Source organism: Plodia interpunctella, chromosome 17 (genome assembly GCF_027563975.2).
Source record: "Plodia interpunctella isolate USDA-ARS_2022_Savannah chromosome 17, ilPloInte3.2, whole genome shotgun sequence".
NCBI lineage: Eukaryota > Metazoa > Arthropoda > Insecta > Lepidoptera > Pyralidae > Plodia > Plodia interpunctella.
The window spans coordinates 323359-345033 of NC_071310.1; the positions used below are offsets into that span (position 1 = coordinate 323359).

Consider the following 21675-nt stretch of genomic DNA (forward strand, 5'->3'; position numbering starts at 1 on the left):
GTATCATAATGACTCACTTGATTCCCTACAATCAGATTTGATTTTAATTAAAGAATAACACTAACAGTACGATATCTATGCAAGAACTGCTAGAACATTTTTGTAGTTCAAGTCTTCACTTAACGATTGATATATAATACTATTAAATTATGACACTTTTTACTATTTATTAGATATTTATAACACAGTGCTGTGTGAAACGACGTTATCGTAAAAGCGGGCGCGGGTAGTTGTTGTTTCTAATGGAGCATTTGTTTATAATGGAGAGAAAATTTGTTTCTAATGGACCTTTCTGACAGATGACTGACAGCGGAGCCATTGAGTGACCTAATTATATTTTGTTGATATTTTCTTCCATGGATTGAGTAAGTACTTCGTACAACTAATAAATACTAATTCCATGGAATCTTCATATCAAAAACCTTGACTTGACCTTTCGTGCACAAACATAAATGATAAAACTGAACAAAACTTGACATCTTAAGTCGAGTATTCTTCGTCTTCAAATACAGTTGAGATGTGTATTTGTACTAATGAAATAAATATGTAATATTCGTAATATTGATCCAATTAAATTTTTACTCGAAAAGTAAATAATTTATTTACTTACTGAATTTATATATTTAATGACATAAAATTCAGTTTATTATTTATTATCTTCTATATTGGCTACATATAGTGCAAATTTAATAATCTAGCTACATAAAATGGTGCGGTTGACGAAGGAACAGAAGGAGTTTTATAAGAAGAATGGTTACATCCTTCTGAAGAACTTGGTGTGCGATGAAGAGTTAGACCGGATATCGGAGGAATATGACGAACTGTTCCAAAGGAAGAACCAGGAGAAGATGGAGAGCTCCTGGGTGGGAAGCGACGCCAATGACAGGAAGAGCGACAGTGCGTTTACGGTCAGTAACCTTCTTCATTATTTATTACTGCAATTTATTTTGTGGCGTCGACTCAGTGAATCAGGTTATAAAAGAAATAAAATAGTCTTTATTACTCTAACCATTTTGTTAAAGCATTACAACTTATATTTTTCACTTTAATTCAGTTCGCCTCTGTCTAGTGTGAGTCTTCTATATTCTTTTGCACGGAATACCATCTTCTCATTTAGTTATGTGCCGACCTCATTTTCTGATTACATTTCTGATTCGATTCGGAATCTGATCGAAATATGATCAGTGTAGTGAAGACCTTCATCGTAACCTTCTGGTAATCGTAGTTTGGTCGGCAGTTAACAGAACTGCAGTAGCAGTAGTTGTTGGTGGAAATACCAGTAGGGTGTTATCATTTTCACAAATTAACCGATTTTGATAAAGTAATTTTGATTGCAGGTAAAAGGCATCCATAACTTACAATACCATAGTGCATTGTTTGGGGAGTTTTTGTTCAACAAGAGCCTTCTGGACGCCTTGGAAGATATTATGGAAACGAAGAACATAGTACTGCATCACACTAAGGCGCATTACAAGCCGCCCGAAAAAGGGGCTGCCTATCCGATGCACCAGGTATCTATATTTTTATCAATCAATATGTATAACTAGACGTTGTGCGTGGCTTCACCCGTGGCTTACTGTCACTACTATATACCTACACACCAAAAATCACCTCAATCCAATGACATTAAAGAAGTAACAAAGACACTTTCATGTAATTGACTAAATAAAGAAGCATCATCATTATCGAGGAGCTAGAGATAAACTTAATTCGTCACCCTTACAATGACTGACCATTGAGAGTGGCTTAGCCTCGCTATCGCTCGCAGAGCGCGTGATCCTCTACACCATCGAGCTCCTGTACGAATATCTTACTAGGTACTTGTCTAATGGACGGATAATGTCTCATTGCAGGACTATCATTATTTTCCGTATAAGAATGACTCCATGGTCGCAGCGTTTCTGCACCTAGATGCAGCTAATCCGGACAATGGGGGGTTGTTCGTGTACCCAGGCTCTCACAAGCTGGGGCCTTTGGAAGACTTTGGAGCCAAGGAGGGGGAATTCCATTTCGTTGACCAGGTAGAGAATCTTGGTTAAAATCATAGAATTTCGGAATCAGATCTCTAGGCTGAGTTCGGTGGGTCCGCCTATTATATTTTTACCGAAAGTCTTTGATGGTAATAAGTGATTTAAAAAATATAGATATAAATCATAAATAACCAAATAAAATGTATGAGAATCGAGCGGACCAATTCAGTTCAGTTTACGATATAAGGATACGACACGATATAAAAAATTTCTATATACATTTTCAGACAAAATTCCCCCTAGAAAAGGCGACGCCCGTGATCGCAGAAAGGGGAGATGTGGTGGTTTTCTCTTATTTACTGGTGCACGGCAGCTCCGTGAACAACTCGAGCAATCGCCGTCGGATGCTGCTGGCGCAGCTGGCCGACGCCCAGGACTCGCCGCTCGGGGCGCAGCCGGCGCGGCCCGGCCAGGGCTGGCTGCTGCGCGGCCGCAATATCGACAGGGATGCCAGCATCGCCAACAGGTTTGACAAGTCTGGACTCTCAGTGTAACAGCTATCTAATGACGATAATATAATTTGTTTAATGGAATATATTATATGTTTATTTTTGTTATGTTGTAGGTTTTCAGTTTCAATATTAAAACTGGTTTTTGATTTCAATTGTCATGTAATCCCACGTAAATTACGGTTCCCAGGATAGGATATGTATGATTTAACGACTAACAGAATTACTCTGCCTCAAAACCAGAGAGGTCATAATCTAAATGGGACAATAAAACGGTGACAAGAGGAGATAGAAATAAAACATATTCTATTATAGTTATTTGGCAAAGTAGAATTTTCAAAACTGTAGTTTTCGTGAAAAACGGTAGTTTGAAAAAGCCAAATTTATGTGAAATAGCCATTATGGTAAAGTTCAAATTTATGTCCCTGATCACTCTCAACGCGAACGCAAGTAATTATATTTATAGGCTACAGCCAAATTTCTTTTCCGGTGTGAAAATTATGTTTGTAGGTACCTATGCTAAATTTCAAGAAGATTAGTAGCCGTTTCTTTGAAACTAGGATCTAGATTCGTGAAAGTTTGTTTACCAGTCTTTTTGTTGATAAATCTTACCGCACACTCAACACGTTACCCTAATCATAGCCATCCTATCCTAATCCTAACTAACATTATAAGTACGAAAGTAAGCTTTTTTGTTTGTTACCACTTAATGTTTTATCTACTCATGCAATCTTCTTGAAATTTCGCGTCCATTTCGGAGAACGGAGAAGGACTTACCGGAGAGTATCATCTCGGAAAAATAACTGCTCCCAATATCCCAATAGTATATAGTTATATAATTTAGATAGTTATCATATGTTTGCGTACATAACATTTAATATAAATATTCCATTATATCGCTAGTGTCATGACGGAATTACGTAACTCATCTTTATGTCAATATTTTGATACCCGAAGTCGAAACAGAAACATTTGTTCAGATAACGGTTTTTATTAAATATGTATTTATATCATAGATAAAAGAATAATATGATTTATATTTATATAATAATAGCTTTGTATTTAATCTAGACACTACTTAATTGACTTTAGAAATATTGAAGTGAGTTCATTTGTTCGTGACCTCACTTCACTCAACCAGTAAATGGAATCGTTACTATCATGGAGTGATTATAGTCCAGGATGAATGACACTTTGGAAGAAAGTACTGTTCCCGTGAACAAAAACAGCCGTGATTTAGCAGCCGTAATTTATATCATGTTTTTATATAAGTATTTGTTATAAATCCGTTTGAAGTTGAATACGAGTAGTATTATTAGATGCACCAAACAATGAAAAAATAGCATTTATCTTCAACACGGAACATTATTTAACGCCTGACCAAAAACTCGTGATCGTGCTGTAAACCGTTGGGGAGTAACCTCGTTGGGAGCCGAGCCTGGGTGCACAATCTAGTCATGCTTATCATAATAATGCATAGAAACTGAAGCGACGTGAGAATTTTCAACTCTGTAGGACAAATGGAAGTAAGACAAATCTTGCAATATTTGATTACAGACATATATGCGACCATCGGAGACAGGTCAAACTAAATAAAAGTTTGTAAAATTTTACTGTAAGTTGGAGCGAAGAAGGAAATGACATAAATTTATTAAAATTTCTATTTTGAAGCGTAGGTGGCGCCCCCACTGAATGCCTGAGCGTGTATTTGACAGTCGTAAGACTAATCGGTCTAAAAATAATTAGTTGTAGGCGTATGGAACAGATATAAAAACATTACATTGAAGGCGTATGGTCTAAAAATTGTTAGGTTTAAAAATAATTAATTATCACATTTTTGTAGGAGTAGCACGTTTCTCATTTATTGATTTATGCGCACCCCCCACAGTCGGTAAAACATGTAGGCTTAGCTTTTTCATTTGACACCAATTTGTATGATTCATGTTTTTTGCAATTTTTTTCTTTTATTTTCTTTCTATAATAATTCGTAATATGGATATTCATTCACAGCTTAAAAATATTATAGACATTATTTAGAGTTCTTGGCGCAAGCGCCGCCGTCCCGCGATTCGAGGGTACTTTGCATATATTCCCGTTATGGCGGGCATTTGTCAGTGAATCCCGCCAATATTCATGCTCGACCCATTTGTAATATATCGGAAGAGAACATTCGAACTTTGGCGTTCGGCAATTTTCGGCATCTTCCGGTCTCCGAAACTATCTGTCTTGTCGTGCTGGTTGAGATCTCTACGAGTTCGCGGCGATTTGTGAACCTCCACCATTTATAAAAGTCAGTTAAAAATGTTACGATTAAGGGTTGGGTTTCGTTATACTAATAATTTACTATTTTGAGAGTCTAATACTCATAATGGCTTGATGTCGTCAGGGATGATATTAGGTACTGCTTTGATTTCTTACTTTTCGTCCTTCACACCTGCCTACGTGCCAGTGGTCTAGCGGACTCTAGGCTCCGACGCTCAATGGCGACGGAAGAAACCCGGAAAACGATAAGAGAGAGCTATCAAAATAATAAATATCTATGTCTTAAAGAATCCTTATACTCAAAGCGGCTTAAAACTCTGAAGACGGTAAATTAATCCGACACTCGCTAAACAAGTCTGAATTTATTAAGAAAATATAAGACAAACAAACGCACTCATCTAACAAGGCTCTTCAAAAAATTGTCGGGTAAAGGCTCCACTCGTTTCAGGGCCCCGGATCGAGACGGGGCAAATAAGGGGATCTGCCCCGAGATACAATTTCAGGGGGCGATAATGTCATATGAGTATTATTTATTCCATTGTCTTCAACTTTGGACTGTTACAACAACATGCGAAGATGATTTTTTCGTTGATTATAGTAAGACAGAGTTCTTTGACAACCTGAGAATTATATTAATTCAAATATATGTGGCACAAATGGCTTTTCAATTTATTCAATAGCGAAAAAAAGGGAAGATTAGTTATTAAAAATTCTCAGTTTTTATTTTGAACTATTTATTTGACAGCCTTGTATGACAATTCTTTTGTTATCTTCTCTAGTTGCATTGTAGCTCTTTAGGGATTCTCTCACCAACGTTACACCAGTTAATACTTTGGATTGTATAATTAACGATCTATGCATTTTGTTACTTTCATAAGAGCGCCCCTGCGAAGTTTACGCCCCGGTTCGAAAGCGTCGCAGAACCAGCGTCGGTGCTAAGCTGGATTATCAGCGAGGAGTCTGAGCTATAATGAGAAACAAGGAGCGTGATAGAACGCCAACACTGGCTTACGCACGTTTAAATTGACGATTTATAAGGCGTTTTTTCTCTTTTTTTCTCAACTCTTTTGAGATCAATGTTATGGTAAGAATAAGACCAGACAAATACTGCGGTCTATAGCCTAATACCAAAAGCTGTTTCGCAGTTATTTTATTTCATTGAAATTAATATATTTTACCTAACTTGAATACATTTTCGTTGTGGTTGAATGAAATTCGTTTGGTGAAATGATTTTAACTTTTAGGCACAATTGTACAGGAAATAGACATGTATGTTTGCTAACGTTTTGATCCTTGATGCCGGAGCCTCCCGGATATTGTGTGCTAATTCACTCGCCCTCGTAATCCGCCATCTTTTCCGTCCGTAGCTCGTCCCATTTCTCGTGGCTTGTGACGTCCCGCGTCTTGCAATTAGCTGAGGGCGCGACACAAGTCGTTTGTCACGTGACAACGTGAGTGTGGCCGGCTATCACACCTAACAGGTGAACAACTTTGAATTTGCACGTCAGATTCATCATCGTTGGTGTGTGACCTAGAATATGACCATTCCATATCCCGTGGAAAAATTCGAGAGGCAACATTGCCATAGAGAGTGAAGTCAAAAACTTGAAGGTTTAATTTTTTATTATCCAAAATAAAGTTTTTTATAGAAAACCGAATTTACAAACAGTATTATAATAGTAATCTACTTAAGCAGATGGAGGTTTCTTTAGAAGGTGTGCAGCAGCGATTTTACGTCTTCGGTGTGAGAGTCAGTTCCGAGATACATGTTTTTGCCTAGAACATGAGCTCCTTTATAGAATTACTTGTGTGACAACTTAAGTATGTGTTTTCTTACGCTGCAATTATCATTAGATCTTTGTCATGAAATAGAAAAAAAAAAAAGCCGATTTCATATGAATGTATCTGTTATCTGTTCCATTGTAAGCTATCTCTCTCTCACATTATTTCTCTCTTTCACTAGTCGTTGAATCTCGGAGCTCGGTGTCCGTTTTGCTACTTTTCATCTCCAATTCGCGTGGGCGTCGGCGTCCCTAGTTGTCAGACCATTGGCACGCGTATCATCCTTGACGACACCAAGCCAACATGTGTCAGGTTTGCCACTTCTGTCAGGGTCAGGCGGTAGCGGCATAGCCAGACTAGATATTATCTGGCTCCATTAGTCCATGTTTTAACCATATATAACCATCTAAGAAGTATTTTTTCTCACTTTTTCCTAACAGTATATTCCTCGCCAGTTGTTGTCATCCCCTATCGACAGCACTCCATCTGCTATGACGACCTCGGTGGCGCAGTGGTAAAGTTCTTGCCACTGAACCGAGAGGTCCTGGGTTCGATCCCCGGTCCGGTCATGATGGAAAATGATCTTTTTCTGATTGATCCGGGTCTTGGATATTTATCTATATATGTATTTGTTATAAAATATAGTATCGTTGAGTTAGTATCCCATAACACAAGTCTCGAACTTACTTTGGGGCTAGCTCAATCTGTGTTATTTGTCCTAATATATATATTTATTTATTTATATATATATTTATTTATCGAAAGCCGACAGTTCATATTAAAAATAAAACAAAATCTTTGTGCATCTGGGTAACATCACCCAGGATCTGTTCACGAAGTTGAATAAATAACTTACAATATCCTTTGCTGCATGTTATCAGATTTTCTAACGAAATTCACAGTACAAGTGTAATGAACCATAAACTAATCCAAAATAAGTAGAATCATAAATTATACACTTTTTATATATTGAAGTAACGAGTTCCTCTCAGCAGCGCTTGCTTGACTTGTATCGAGTATAAATCAAAATCGAATGGCCCGATTTCCGATTTCTAACTTCCGATAAAAAAGTTACATAAATTTAAACCTTATGATATGTGATTCAAGTTTGAAATTACGTTGCTGCCAAATATCACACAGACTTTACATAAATAGACATGGCATGAACGCCAATGCCTCGCACTTTATGTTGGTCGAATATTTAACGAATCTACAACTGCAGTGAAATCTATTTTAGGTAATGCATTTATTGCAGGCAGCCAGATTACAAGTAGGTACCTAACAAGTAGGTACCTCTACCTACTTAGGTAAGATGACAATAAAAGTTCGTGTCAGCAAGACATTAAGTAATTTACCGTTGACCGAAAATAAAAAAGTGCGATAATTCTAGAAACTCAAATGCCCAAACAAAATGTTTTTTGACTCGACAAGCACTTCCATATTTTGAATAAAAAATAAATTTATATTTCTTTATAAGTACCTATACTTGTTCAGCAACTATACGAAGTTGACGTTAGTTGGGAAAATCGTATCCGATGCAAGGTCTCCTTACCTGATATTTTGTGCAGTTGTGTTAGCATCTGAAGTGAAAGTAGCCAATTCGGACGAAGTGACAATCCACAATCGTACTACGAGGCGCAGATATATTGAGGTACAAGCGAGGGTCAAGAAGAACACCAGTTATGTTAGCAGTAATACACTCGATCAAAAAATAAGCAGTTGAACCAACTGACAATCTATTTATTACAATATATAGAAGAAATAAACAATATCTTCAAAGGAAACAAATGGTTCGCGATTCAATTACCGCGATGTGAGAATCGGACATGTTCTGACGTGTTGCGGTTTACATGAGCGATGGGATAGCTTCTGGACCATACGGGGAACGACTGGAATATCAAGTTTCTTTACTTTTGCTTTCTTTTTGAGCGTGTTATTGATACTGACACCAATGATGGCAATCACTGATGTCAGCTTTTATTCAAGAGTTTTACGACAACCTATCGTCATCTAGTGACATGTAGTCGCATACACACTAGCAAAGTAATTAGTAACTAATCAGTCAGTTTCTTTTTATGTATGTTTAAAGGAAAATATAATTCTAAGGTTTAATTTCTCGCTAGCTTTTGCTTGCGGAGTCTTTCAGTTGCGGAGAATTTTATATATTGACGATTGATTAATTAATTGAAAGTAGAAGAGAGTATAAGAAGTGAAACAGGTCTCAGGACCCTGTGTTCCCAATACCTATCATAAGTCCAAGTTTTAGTAAATACCATCTAAAAATGGAAGGTGAATGATCAATAAACATGGTGCCAGACTAGATACGTTTATTAGTGCTCGCATATTATTAGATTCATGTATGCGTACGTATAATAGAGCATTATTATATGTAAAGGTTGTGTAAAGACCCTCGAATTAAGAGAGTTTATTTCTGTAATAACATACACGTGCTTCCATATATTTGCATTTATATATAAACAGTGTACACGTGTACACTATTCCACACATTGAGCAGTCATTTGAGACCACGCAATCAACGCGTTTAGAATGCGGTTATAACAGAGGTCGAAGTGACGGTTTGCATTTCATTTCTCACTATCGAGTCGATTCGAATTGAGACGCAGCGAACCGATCACATTGCGGTGTGGTTGTCGATGCGGCACAATGGCGCACTACGATTGGCTAGCTGTACCTGTTACTTGGGATCATAATCGGATTATCGCATTCTAACGAACGATGGAACTATAACGCAAGTGAAAGTATGAATGAAATTTCTTTATTCAGTGACCAAGTTTCATATAAAAGAAGTATAAGAAGTCCATTATACTGAGCGCCTCGCAACGGTGAAATAGTCGATCATATGTAAGTGAGTTTGTATGTATATAAACCTTGATAATAAATTCGTGGGTTTTGCGAAGGTTCTAACACAGAATAAACAAAGTCAATGATATGCAAACGGCAGCCGGCGTTCGGAGGTAATGAACGAACTACGCCATTTTACTTTTATTTATGATCTAAGTAACTTTAGCAAGTGCCTACCTAGTGTCTCACAAGCCACAGACATAGGCCGTCCTTCTAGTTCGCCAAGTATTTTGTTAGCTTGATGCGTCGTTTCTCTAGTCTTTCAGCGTCTAGATCGTTAATTATGACTTACCTACATGGACACAAATTATAAATGTGAAATAGTCAAAAGTAAGCCTATTCTTACTGAGAAGTCATTGTAAAATACAAATGAATTTAGTGTTGTCATCAGTGAGTGACACAAAACTTTGAAATTTTTCTGCTGAAGCAACTTCATGGAGAGCTGTTAAGAAGAACTCTGAGGAAGACTTGGCACTCTGAGCTCTGAGGATGCCAATAGCAACTTCACTGTCACTTAGCCAGTAAATTTTGTGGGTAGAAGTGTCAGATTGAAAAGACAACACTGCTAGAAATTGGCTTCGTATTAATGGAAATTACACCACACTTCCCAAGTTCGAACTAAAGCTCCAGGTGATAATATATCTTCACTTTATCTCGGTCTTGCGATTGCAATGACATAGAGATTCTATTAAAACGTCAAATAACTTGTAAGATAATTGGGGAGCGGCGGGAACTCCAAGTTTCTATTGGACAGGGTTACCACACGTTGGGAATTAATTACAACTGCTACAGTTTTAATGTAAATCTTTACAATCTTAAAATAATTTTAAGATTGTAAAGATTTACATTAAAACTATAATAAATTAAATAGTATTAAAACGACGAGATATATGTATATAATTACTATCTTAATCTAATTAAGGGTAATTTATATTGAGATCAAAGCACGTAAATTTACTTATTAAAAATACTATGGAAGCGTAATTTTGTAGCCGTTTTTATTTCCTGACCTTACATAAGAAGCTCTCTCATATATACACATACATTTACATTCGAAACTAATTATAATTCGTTTGTTATAATGTGCGTAATCATATAGCGTGCGACAGCACACCCACAGATTATAGAAAAAAGTAAAAAAAGTCACAAAATTATTTAGGTAACGAGAAACGAGTCATCGATTTCTTGAAAGGCTAGCAACGCTTCTGATACCCTGGCATTGCAGTTTTTGCTGGACAGCAATTATCCTCTGACCAACTTGCTTTTTTGTCGCCTTAGTCTATTAAAAAAATATATAATTTAAAACAATGGCTTTATTGGCAACCCTAGTAACCTCAGTTCCTTTGGGTGTAGTACAAACTTGTGGTTAGTTCTAGACTGTTCCGGACCAGTTCGGTTCAGGTGTCGACGTCGGAATTGCTTCTACAAACAAACGGCGGGTAGTTATAAAATTTTATGTTATGATGTTAGCTCAATGTCGCGCGATGCACATTGCTTAGTTTTAACGCGGCCTGTGCGTTGACGCAAAACAAAACACGCAATGTACGGCATACGGATGTTTGTATTGAAGGTAGTAACATTCAATATTATTAGAATTTCCTGGTGTTGCAGGAATGTGCGGATTGTTCTAGAGAAAACAGAGGTTTCATTACGTAAGTGCGGACTTATAATGTGCTTTGGACGATTGGGTTTGGGTCATTTCTTTTCAAGAAAGCTTAGGATCTTTATCTGCCAGCGACCTGATATAGTCAGGGAATTGTGCTTTTATTTCGTTCCACGTCACGATAATTGTTGCACAACTTAAAATGTTTACAAATCACGTTCAATTATACAAGTTGGTAAATCTATTTAATAGATATGTATTTCAAAATCCCATAAACCAATCTAATGGTCCACTTGCTGTGACCATGAAGCTAATAATATAGTTTTGTAGACGTAGACTAACCCTAAATACACACATTTCCGTCATTCATCCTAAGAAAGATATACATACACATTTTCGTATCATGTTCACTCCTAATTAGAGTGACAAAATATACGTAGCAAGAGTCTCGTGGCACCAAATGAAGGCAGTCGTAATGATGTGCACTAATTACGTACCATATAGGTACTTAGTACACAGTGTAGGTGAGAGCAGTGGTTGACATTTATTTGCAATCCAAGCGTTTCAGAGGTCTCGTATTTTGGGTACCTATAGAGCAGGAAGCGATAAACAACTTATTAAGTCAATTTCAACTTATTGTACCTCCAATATCAAATTAAAAGTGCGGTCTTGATGTCGTAAAGGAGGATATGCGTGCCAACAATGTGCTTACAATGTGCCCTAGAATAGGACTACTCCATATCCTCCCGTGGATGTCGTACGAGGCGATTAAGGAACACACAGACTAGGCGGCTGATAGGCAACAATAGCATTCCCAAGTAGGGATTTGAGGAAGCAACCCGAAAAACGTTTACACAAGAAAGAGATATATTCTTACTAAGGTCAGTACCAACTTATCTCGAGAAGATGGCTGTACTATGTAGACGTGTACTGTGAGTTTCTACTTGACACATAAGACGTGGCTGTATTATTATTAATTTACGTAATTAGGTCACGAGATACAAATTTGCTAACAAGACCTTATTTTAAAAAGGTTTGCTCGTCTAGCTGTGGCAAAATAATAACTACCTACCTAACTCAATTTTATTGATGGTCTCATAAAATTATCACATACAGAAATGTATAGGTATTTTTACGATATAATATCCGACAAACCTCGTCTATAGAGAGCAGCACTATGTTTTACTTATACTCGTAGACTACATTTGAGAATATGATTTGAAGTTGGATACATTTTATATTAACATCAGCCTTTCAACACATATTCGCTTTATGTCGTCAACACATATTCGCTGCCAGTTAGCCTGGGCTCCGTCTTCTTTGATGACTAAAAAATATATAGTGTAAAATAAGTTTGTGACTAGTGTAACGTTAAGATTAATCATCCAACACTGTCTCTATCTGAAAAAGATCAAAAGAAAAAAATGTATTTTTATTTCTCCTTAATCAAAATACTTATAAGTTTTATGATAGAATCACGCCTGGAAATAGAATAAGATTAAATTTATTTATCAAACTTCGGTAGAAAAAGATACAGTCTCACCCTAGGCTAGGTCTGTATCGTGAACATCAGCATTACAGTTGACCTGTATATCTGGACTGAGGAAGTCTTTCTAATGTACGTTTCTACGTTTTCGCATTATAAAACATTCAGGACTCAGTTAACGAAATCAGAGAGGCGATCAGCTGCTTCCAAGTAATAAATATTTTGTTTCTCGTTTATTGTGAGTATAATCTCTCTTTTCTAGAGGAAAAGCGTTGACGTTTTTAATTTAATGAAAAGGTTTAACACAAGAAAAATGGAAAAGTGTATCATCGAGTGTAAAGGCCGGTGCATACAGAATCCATATGCAGCCAATCCAGAATCTGTCGTACACTGGATAAAGGATATATATGCAGTTTGTAGGTTCGCCAATTATTACCATACGAGCGGGCCAATTTCCCATGTTTTCTTAATAAAATCAATAAAATTATGGAATCTATATTTATGCTGAGAAAACGTGGGAGACCCCGACTCACATGGATAAAAAAGATAAACAAAGACCTCGGAAAATAGAATTGATCCAACAACGATCCAGATCTGCCAGCTCTGGAGAAAAATGATTACGTAGAATGAAACGGGTAGAAAGTTTGTAGAAGAAGATTTTTGTGAACAAAACCCCTCTCTTTTGGTCGTCTGAAATTGGAGTACATAATTAGGTTAAGCACCCACGCACCATCAATTAGTGTCATTAAGACATCATCGTAATGACATCAGTTTCGAATTAAGTCGGGTTAATTCAGACAATTGACTAAGGGAATTGTGGAAAGAACTGACCATATTGCGCCGAGCGCCGATGATGGTGATGACCAATTAAATGCCGGGTCTCCTTTATATACTTTCTTCAACATATTCGATAGTGATCGATTTTTAGATAAAACGATTTAATAGTAACAAATAGTTTGTGATTCTGAAGGATATCACTGGCCGAAATGAATTATACATTTTTTTTAAAATGATTAAGAATACGGGTCAAGTGAATGTTATTCGGCTTAAGAAATTTGACCTAAATCTGTGACCTAAACAAACATTGTGAGTTAGAACGATTGAATGAGTCTGGACACAAATTTTCTTTTAGGAACTTTTGTTTTAAAAAAAATAAACAAAAGCTTCCTTGCAAGATTTTGTCTTTGCTAATTGAAATCTCGCCACTTAAATTTCTTGTTACCAAGTGTATGAAGTTTGAAGTGGTAGTAATGAAAAGTTTATAGAACTATTCCCCTTGTGTCCTACTTATTTGTAGACAGAATCATGTAACATAGTGCTTAAAATATATATCAATTGCTTTTTCCATAAAACACAACAGTGTGTGTGTGTGTGTGTTGCAAACACGGGCTTCTCTCATAATTATTTTGCTTTTTTTAATATTATTCAGATTTGTTTTCAGCCAGGATTTAACATTTTATTCATGTAGTCTAATACCGCCTCTACACCATTGTGAACTTGGCGAATTCGGCACACAATGCTGGTTTTTCATTGCAGCAAATTAAAGAACTTATACAAACAACGCAATGTTCATGAATTCGCGTGGACGATAGTGTGTAACCGGTATAAAGGTATGTGATGTGACTTTTATGAATATCACCGTATAGCAGCAGATGCATGATGTGTCCGTATAGCAGACGATGAATGATAAACATGAAGAAACTAACATTAATGAATTCGCCAGCTAGTGTCTGAACTTTTTTACTAACTTTGCCTCCAAATGGGAAAATCATTTTGTTATAACCTTGCAACTAAGCACTACTTATTTTACTTTATACTACTCTTTTCAAATTCACCTGCAAATATTTTCCATGCGCCATTTATATCAATTAATTTTGAACACGATAGCTTATGTCGACATCGATCATGTGTTGTTTTTAAACGGATTTTTACGTTATGAAAATTGTATTGGTTGCGAGTCTGGCGGAGGGCAATGTGAAGGCTAATCTGTTTGAATCGGAGCTGCTTGCGAACCGTAGCGCAGGACAAAACTATGGAGTTGTCTCGTTTCGAAGGCCTAGATCCACTCTGGGGTCCCCGAGCTAGCGGAGCAAGTAGGATGGTATAGTATAGTTTGTATTTTTGCCGTCGCTCTGTTTCCACAACGTGACATGTTTTCGTGAAAAAGTAGAAAAAAAATGAAAATAGGGATCATTTATGGTAGGTACACAATAATGAAGCACGCGCTTTATTAAAAAAATCACTGTTCACTGTATTCTCGTACAATGGCCAGTTCGTAGCTCGTAGAGAATGCTACGCCGTAGCGACCGTAGAGCCTGTTATGACGTGAGCGTGCATTAGTATTCCGAGCTGAGAAAGGTACTTGCATGAAAGCTATTGTGCTGAAAGCTTGCAATGTTGACTTGGCACGAATTGTTCTTCGTTAAGAACGAGAGTTAATGTTTATTTTCAGAACATTGTCACAAATATACGAATTATAATTTAAAAAAACCATTGCACTATTTGTTACAAGTTACATACATTAAACAATCTACCTTCGGCTTAACAAATGCGAGCTCATTTAGCAACTCGTCCGAGACTCGGGTCTAATTGGCTAGTCGTTATAGGCCGATTTGTTCTAAACCAATCAATTTGTTTTAATGAGCCCGGCTTCCAAATTCAAAGTTTTGAGCTCAGTTGAGTCCAGTCTTTAAGTTATTCAAATTCATTATTATTTTTTATTACTTCGGATCTCTTGAGCTTTGTCAAGCAAGTGAAGCTCGGCTTCACACACAACCTCAAAGGCAACCGAAAACATGCAGAATTGAGAGAGACACTGTTTCACGAAACGGGAAAATTCCAGTGAAAACAAGAGTAATAAATTAATTCTGATGATACGCCGATGTAAACAAATTCCGCCAAATAATTAATACTGTTCAAAACATCTCCGAATTCATTTGATGAATGGCATTTTCTTATGATTATGCAAGACAAAAGTGACCCGGCAAGATCCGGGAATGTTGATTACATAAGACGTATTACCAAATGGCGGGGAAATGAGATGAAGGATCACTTCAGGCAATTTGATTATACAATAATAGGGGAAAATAAATTTACCGAGGACATATTTTGTATAATTTATGTCCATTATGTTATGAAAGAAAAAATGTTTTTTTTTAAATGAAAACTTCTTTAGCGGCGCTGTGCACTTTTTGTGTGATGGGTAAAAAATGTTAAACTCGCGTCAGGACGCGTGCAAAAATATTGAGTACCAAATTCAAATCTAAACCATTTATTTAAAAATTTTACCTTTACAGTTAAAATTTTTCACGTAAAATTTAGGAGTAATTTCTCTAAAGCCACAAACTAAGTACATGTTGCTGTGATCGAGTGCTGATAAAAAACCTACCTAATCAAGAGGTAGGTATAGGACATTATCGCGTTGAACAAATAGAAAGGCAAATATAAAGTTCGCATCACACACCTTAAAAATAAACGGTCTTAGGAAATGTTTATGTGATTTTCCGAAAGCTGGCCTTTCTGTGGCCACATTTATTCCGGGCACGCGCCGGGCCGCAGTTTAGAATACACAGATAAAATACGAAAACCGCCACCATTTTTGTTGGAGATTACCTTTTATAAACAATCTTGCGAATTTGTTATTGCGACGACAGTCGGGGAAGATTGTCCCTTATTGGAGAGAATTTCGGGATCAACAATGTTCGGAAAAATTGTATCGGTAAAAATGTATAGAGAACGGTGGTGGTGTAATGGTTAAGACGCGCGCCTGTGGATCGAAAGGTCCCAGGTTCGAATCCTATTCGTGCCACATGAGTTTGTATACCAATCTGACTCATGTATAGTAGTTTTCATCGTCCACCACTTGCTTCCGGTGAAGGATAACATCGTGAGGAAACCTGCACACTGGTTGATTCTTATTAACTTGTGTGTAAAATGGAGAAGGCAATGGCAAACCACTCCATTAATAATGCTAAGAAAGTTCTTGTGTTTGTTTCATTCCACGTAACAACCACGACCCTCAGCCATGAGGAATACGACTATGACGTGTATTATAATTGTCACATAGCTAAAGTGATGATTATATACAAGGAAATTAAATAAAATAGATTATTGAACCACTTTGACGCCGCGTGTTCAGTAATGTCTGGCCCCTTCTAATATCAAACATAAAAATGTGCTCCTGGGTGATGATCTCTGATCGAACTACATAGAATTATATAAAACAAAGTTATTATCCACGTCTGTCTCTTTCTAAGCTTTCTCCTTTTAAAACATAACCGGATTTTTATGTAAATAGTTTTCCCTTATTTGACCATTTATTCCCGATGGTTTATAGACCTTGTACGAAGCCGGGCACGGTCGCTAGTTGATAAATAAACTTCTAGTGTAAGTCTATGATGATAACAAAATAAGCAATGACGTGTCTCAGGCTTTATTTTTTACATGTACAGTCAGCAGCACATCAAGTTACCCTGCATGAACCTCTATGGCGCGGTAAAAGCGGCGAGTTTGCTATGAATTTGGGTAGGTTGATGTGCTGTTGACTGTACAACAAGATTTTGTTATAACGCGAGCAGATTTTGTAAGAGCGAGTATGTACAAAGACATCCCCACAAACTTTGCATTTATAACAAGCAGTGCGAACGAATTTGCATTTTTTTGTCATAATTAAATGTCTTAGATTATATTTAAATAAATTACACTAGGTAATTTATCACTTTGAATTAAAAACAAACGGTTTTGTCATTACGTTTTATTGAAACAAATAATAATACATTAGTGTAAATTTCGATTTTTTAAAATCATAAATCGTGGTTGAATGTACATTTGAACACTTAACAAAACATTGGACAAAATGTTTGTAAAAATAATCACCGCGCAATGAGTTTCTAATCAAATTTACATCAAAAACTTCAGACGTTTTGTAATTGAGAAATTCACTGTAACCTTTCAGTAGGTTCTGAAAACCCTTACAATTAAATTTGTATGAAACATTTCAAAGACAAATTGGCACTTAACATTTCAAACTCGGCCATGAATGAGTTATTTGCGATTGGAAAATTTCTAAGTACTCGTATTTTTCCAATTTAGTTGATTACACAACACAAGCCACCGATCAGAAGTTCAGCTTCATCCTTATATTTTACTACACTTTTACTGCAATAAAATTTAGGAAAAAGTTGATTCTAGATCTTTATGGATTACTAGTTTTTTTTGCCCGCGGCTTCGCCCGCGTGAATTTCCCTTCTAAACAATGAATAATAAATTATAATAAATATCTCGGGTTCGAAGTAACGTACCGCAACAAAGCCTCACCAGGTTTTAAGGTGAGACTATCTGTTATACATTTGTGAAAACCACATTAAATTCCATCCAGTAGTTTTTGTGTGATACGCAAACAAACACAAAGACAGATAGACGAAAAAAAATTTTTTTTACTTCTATTACTCCAATAAAAACACCTCGTAATTATTTTTCTCTTATCTTCTCTGTACATAGACCACTTTATATGTATATAACATTAATAAATAATTTTCCAAGGCGAATGAAAATATACATAACTAATATGAATATCCAATTTATAGCAATTGAAATCGCAATAATGTTTTCATGTACTTGTACAATCAATACAAATACAAATTGTCATCAACATTAAATTTATCATTACCATACCTATATACCACTACTTGTGTAAATAACTTTACAAAATATTACGCTCTTGTTTTTGACGACCTCGGTGGCGCAGTGGTAAAGTGCTCGCCCCTGAACCGTCTCGGGTTCGATCCCCGGTCGGGTCATGATGGAAAATGATATTTTTCTGATTGGCCCGGGTCTTGGATTTTTATCTATATATGTATTTGTTATAAAATATAGTATCGTTGAGTTAGTATCCCGTAACACAAGTCTCAAACTTACTTCTACTCTACGGGCTAGCTCAATCTGTGTGATTTGTCCTGATTTATTTATTTGTCTATTTATCAATGAAATAAAAAAAATAAGGCATAAATTGGAATTATATTTATTACGAAGCTTGTGGCGGATTTTTTTTTTGTAATAAATAAATATTTATAACGCAATATACATAAATAAATAATGAAACAGTGTCACTAACATTATTCTATCGCCGAAACAGATAAAGAAATGGGTTTCCCTTACCCGTCGTTTATTATTTAAGAACCTCTGTAGTGCTGAATCATTCTAAGCAAACAAAGGGCCAAGTTAGTATCAATTCTCAGTGAATAAAGCCCGTGGAGGGTTATGTAGCGGCTTGCGGCGCACAGTGACCACAATCTAGGGAGATGAAAATATTATCCTCTGATTTGTTGTTCTTTAAGATTATGACGATTTTATATTTTTCAAGAATCAAGTGTATTAATCATGATGTACCATTACAGCAGCAACAGTATTACATTCTCTCTATTCATCTCCGATCATCTGGTGCTGTGACGCCGTGAAGCCCGGGGTCAGTCTAAAAAATAACCTTAACATTTTGAAGATTTTGCTGTGATTTTACAAGCCGCCTGCCGATCGTCAGCTCCATAGACATAAGGAACAACCATGTCCCTTAGTTGCCTTGTACGATATCTACGGGAGGATATTGAGTCATCCTATTCTAGAGCGGTACAATATGCCTCACAATAGGTATTGTATATACATGGTATTTTTAATACACTGAATAACTTTTGAGAGCAGACACGGATGATGAAACTGAGTCAATATCAAAAGAACCTCGATGTCAAAAAATTGCAAAAAAGAAATTTTTGCCCCCTATTATAAATTGGCTGATTGGCTGATCAGCTGATCGGACTTCGTGTGGAAAATCGAAATTTTTCGTTCTTCTCTCACTTTTTTTTATGAAAGTTTTTGTACTTCATGTAATATGTTCGGTAAATAAAAAAATACCCTGCATAGTGTTAATTCCACCTGTATATAATATAAACAGTCGTCTGGGGCACTCAGAATGCTATAAATAATTCACTAATCAACTGCTTACGACCAATCAATGGCACTATAGTGTTTAATTAATTAGTCATTTTAATTAGATTACGTAAGGGGAAGCTCCTTAACGACGTAAATTGTAAGATGGGAACTAAAATCCAAGGTAATCATACAACTGAACGAACAAACTTTAATTAAGATTAATGTAGATTTCTAGAAGTAATATTAAACTAAAGCTTTCACTAAAATTGAAGAATTTATTTTATTTTTAGGCATTAATTTGCTAATAACAGTCTAAGTTGTTATTTTTGTCTGTGTATACTATAAAAAATCCCGAAATTTTCAAAGGAATGAGGCTGCCTCTTCGATATATTATCTGAGTGTGGTCCCGGCTTCATTCTTAGCTGTAACTTCAAAGCCCAGGGTTTGACTGAAAAATAACATTGAAATATTAAACATTTGGCTGCGTTAGCCTGCCTGACGTTAATCCTGTGTAAAAATGCTGTTGTTGCCTTCGAATTGCCAAAGTGTTTTTTATCCTTTAGGCGCCTTGTTTGACCACGATATCTGAAAATATGAAGTAGTTATATTTCTACGGGAACCACACGCAGCTAGAAAGCAAAAATATTACGCGCACTTTTTCCATATTTTTTTCAGAAATTGTCGAATTACTTTTGCCTGGTGCTTAGAGCTTGCCGATTGTGGGTAATGAACCTGCAGGGTGATTCGAGATCGAGAGAAGCCTTGATGACCCTTTTTGCGAGTCGCGCCGCCATTCGCCCGCAGGAAATGAGAATTATGGACAGTCGCATTCACACGATAATGTGGAAATTCATTTTACATTCCTTAACTTTTATAGGTGAATAATGTAATTTAACATTTACTGATTTATGTCTGAACTAAATGTCATTGGAGTTGATAAAGTTTATGATCCTTGATAATTAGGTTAAAATAAATTGTAGTCTCAATATGAAAATTTGGTATTTAATTTGATGCTTAGTTGAATATAAACATGACTCATACCCAAACGTAACTTCCATCTGATGGGCCAATATACATAAGCACTAAAAATAGCTAAAACTCATTCGATACACTATTGTGTATTAAATGAAAAAAAGGTTACTTCACAAAAGTAAACAATGTCTTCTTGCGTCCCGTGTAATCGACACCTCCTTACATCAAAATGTCGCAACCCATTCACCTCATAATACTCCCCCGGGAACCATTTTGCCCGCGACTGTACCCGAATCTCCTACGTTACAATAATCGATGGTGTCACTTAAGCCTTATGAATATTTCACTTCTCCACATATGTCTTACCCTCTGTAATTCCAGTCGTATATTTCCTCCACAATATCAAAGGTTTCGTAAGATTCTTAAGATTCCTAAATTTCAGGTTTACGCGCGTAACTATTCTTAGTTAGTACACATTCAGGAAAATATAAAATTCTCATGCTAATTAATGCATAAATGATTTTCCAGCGAAATAGTAAATCTTCCGTAAGATTATTAAATATGATTTTTTAATATATTACAGCAGGCAAACAGGCATGCGGCGTACCATAGTAAGTCGTCAACGAAGCCCATTTATTTACAATACTTTGTTTAAAAAAAGACTTACGTGAATGCTTTCTAAACACACATTATGATAAAAAACTTTACAACCCTAATTCCTGTGGTCTTAAAGGTCCTGTAGCTTAAAAAGTAGATACTAAGAAAATATTTTGCTGTTCAAACAGCGTTAGGTATATTTTTATTATTTCTTTATATTATGTGAGTGAGTTTTTTATTTATTAGATGCACTTTGTCGCACCGCTATGCTGTTTGGTTTTTCGGGCTCTGGGTCTCTCTTGGGCTCAGTAGTCTCATTGTTGAACCATTTGTACATATTTTTTTTATATTTGACCAATAAAGTTTTAAATAAATAAAACTGTTACTACTATCTTACTGGTACACTGCAAATGCCCACATCATTAGATTCGATAGCCTCTAGTGAATACAGCTCTCGACTGAAAACTCAAACACTTCTGCATGTCGACACAGTGTAGTCTTCGAGTCTGGTCGTCCTTCGATGGACCAGCTGTTACTCCACAAATATTTGACGTGTAGCCGGCTTTGTTCAACAGCTGATGCTTGTACTAGGTGAACGACAAAAGCGGCAAATGAGATTGACGCGGTGCGACGCATCTCAGTCAAATTCTTTTTATTATACTAAGTAGCTACGAGTATGCTGCGGGGCTTAACTCCCATTGGATTTACGTC

At 36.3% G+C, this 21675-nt stretch overlaps 1 protein-coding gene across 1 annotated transcript; it reads left to right on the forward strand.

Annotated features, from left to right (window-relative positions):
- Nucleotides 1-371: 371 nt before the first annotated feature.
- Nucleotides 372-20320, forward strand: LOC128677359 (phytanoyl-CoA dioxygenase, peroxisomal-like). Its single transcript, XM_053758131.1, has 5 exons — nt 372-908; nt 1338-1511; nt 1854-2021; nt 2258-2496; nt 20071-20320. The coding sequence occupies exons 1-5, from the start codon at nt 708-710 to the stop codon at nt 20120-20122; spliced, it is 834 nt and encodes a 277-aa protein (XP_053614106.1). The 5' UTR covers nt 372-707; the 3' UTR covers nt 20123-20320.
- The last annotated feature ends 1355 nt before the right edge of the window (nt 20321-21675 follow it).

Excerpts from the sequence above, each read along its gene's own strand:
- LOC128677359 (XM_053758131.1), top strand. The coding sequence starts at position 708 with ATGGTGCGGTTGACGAAGGAACAGAAGGAGTTTTATAAGAAGAATGGT. Across the intron at positions 1,512-1,853 it reads CTGCCTATCCGATGCACCAG|GACTATCATTATTTTCCGTA; the intron begins GTATCTATATTT and ends GTCTCATTGCAG. Across the intron at positions 2,497-20,070 it reads GATGCCAGCATCGCCAACAG|AAATTGTCGAATTACTTTTG; the intron begins GTTTGACAAGTC and ends TATTTTTTTCAG.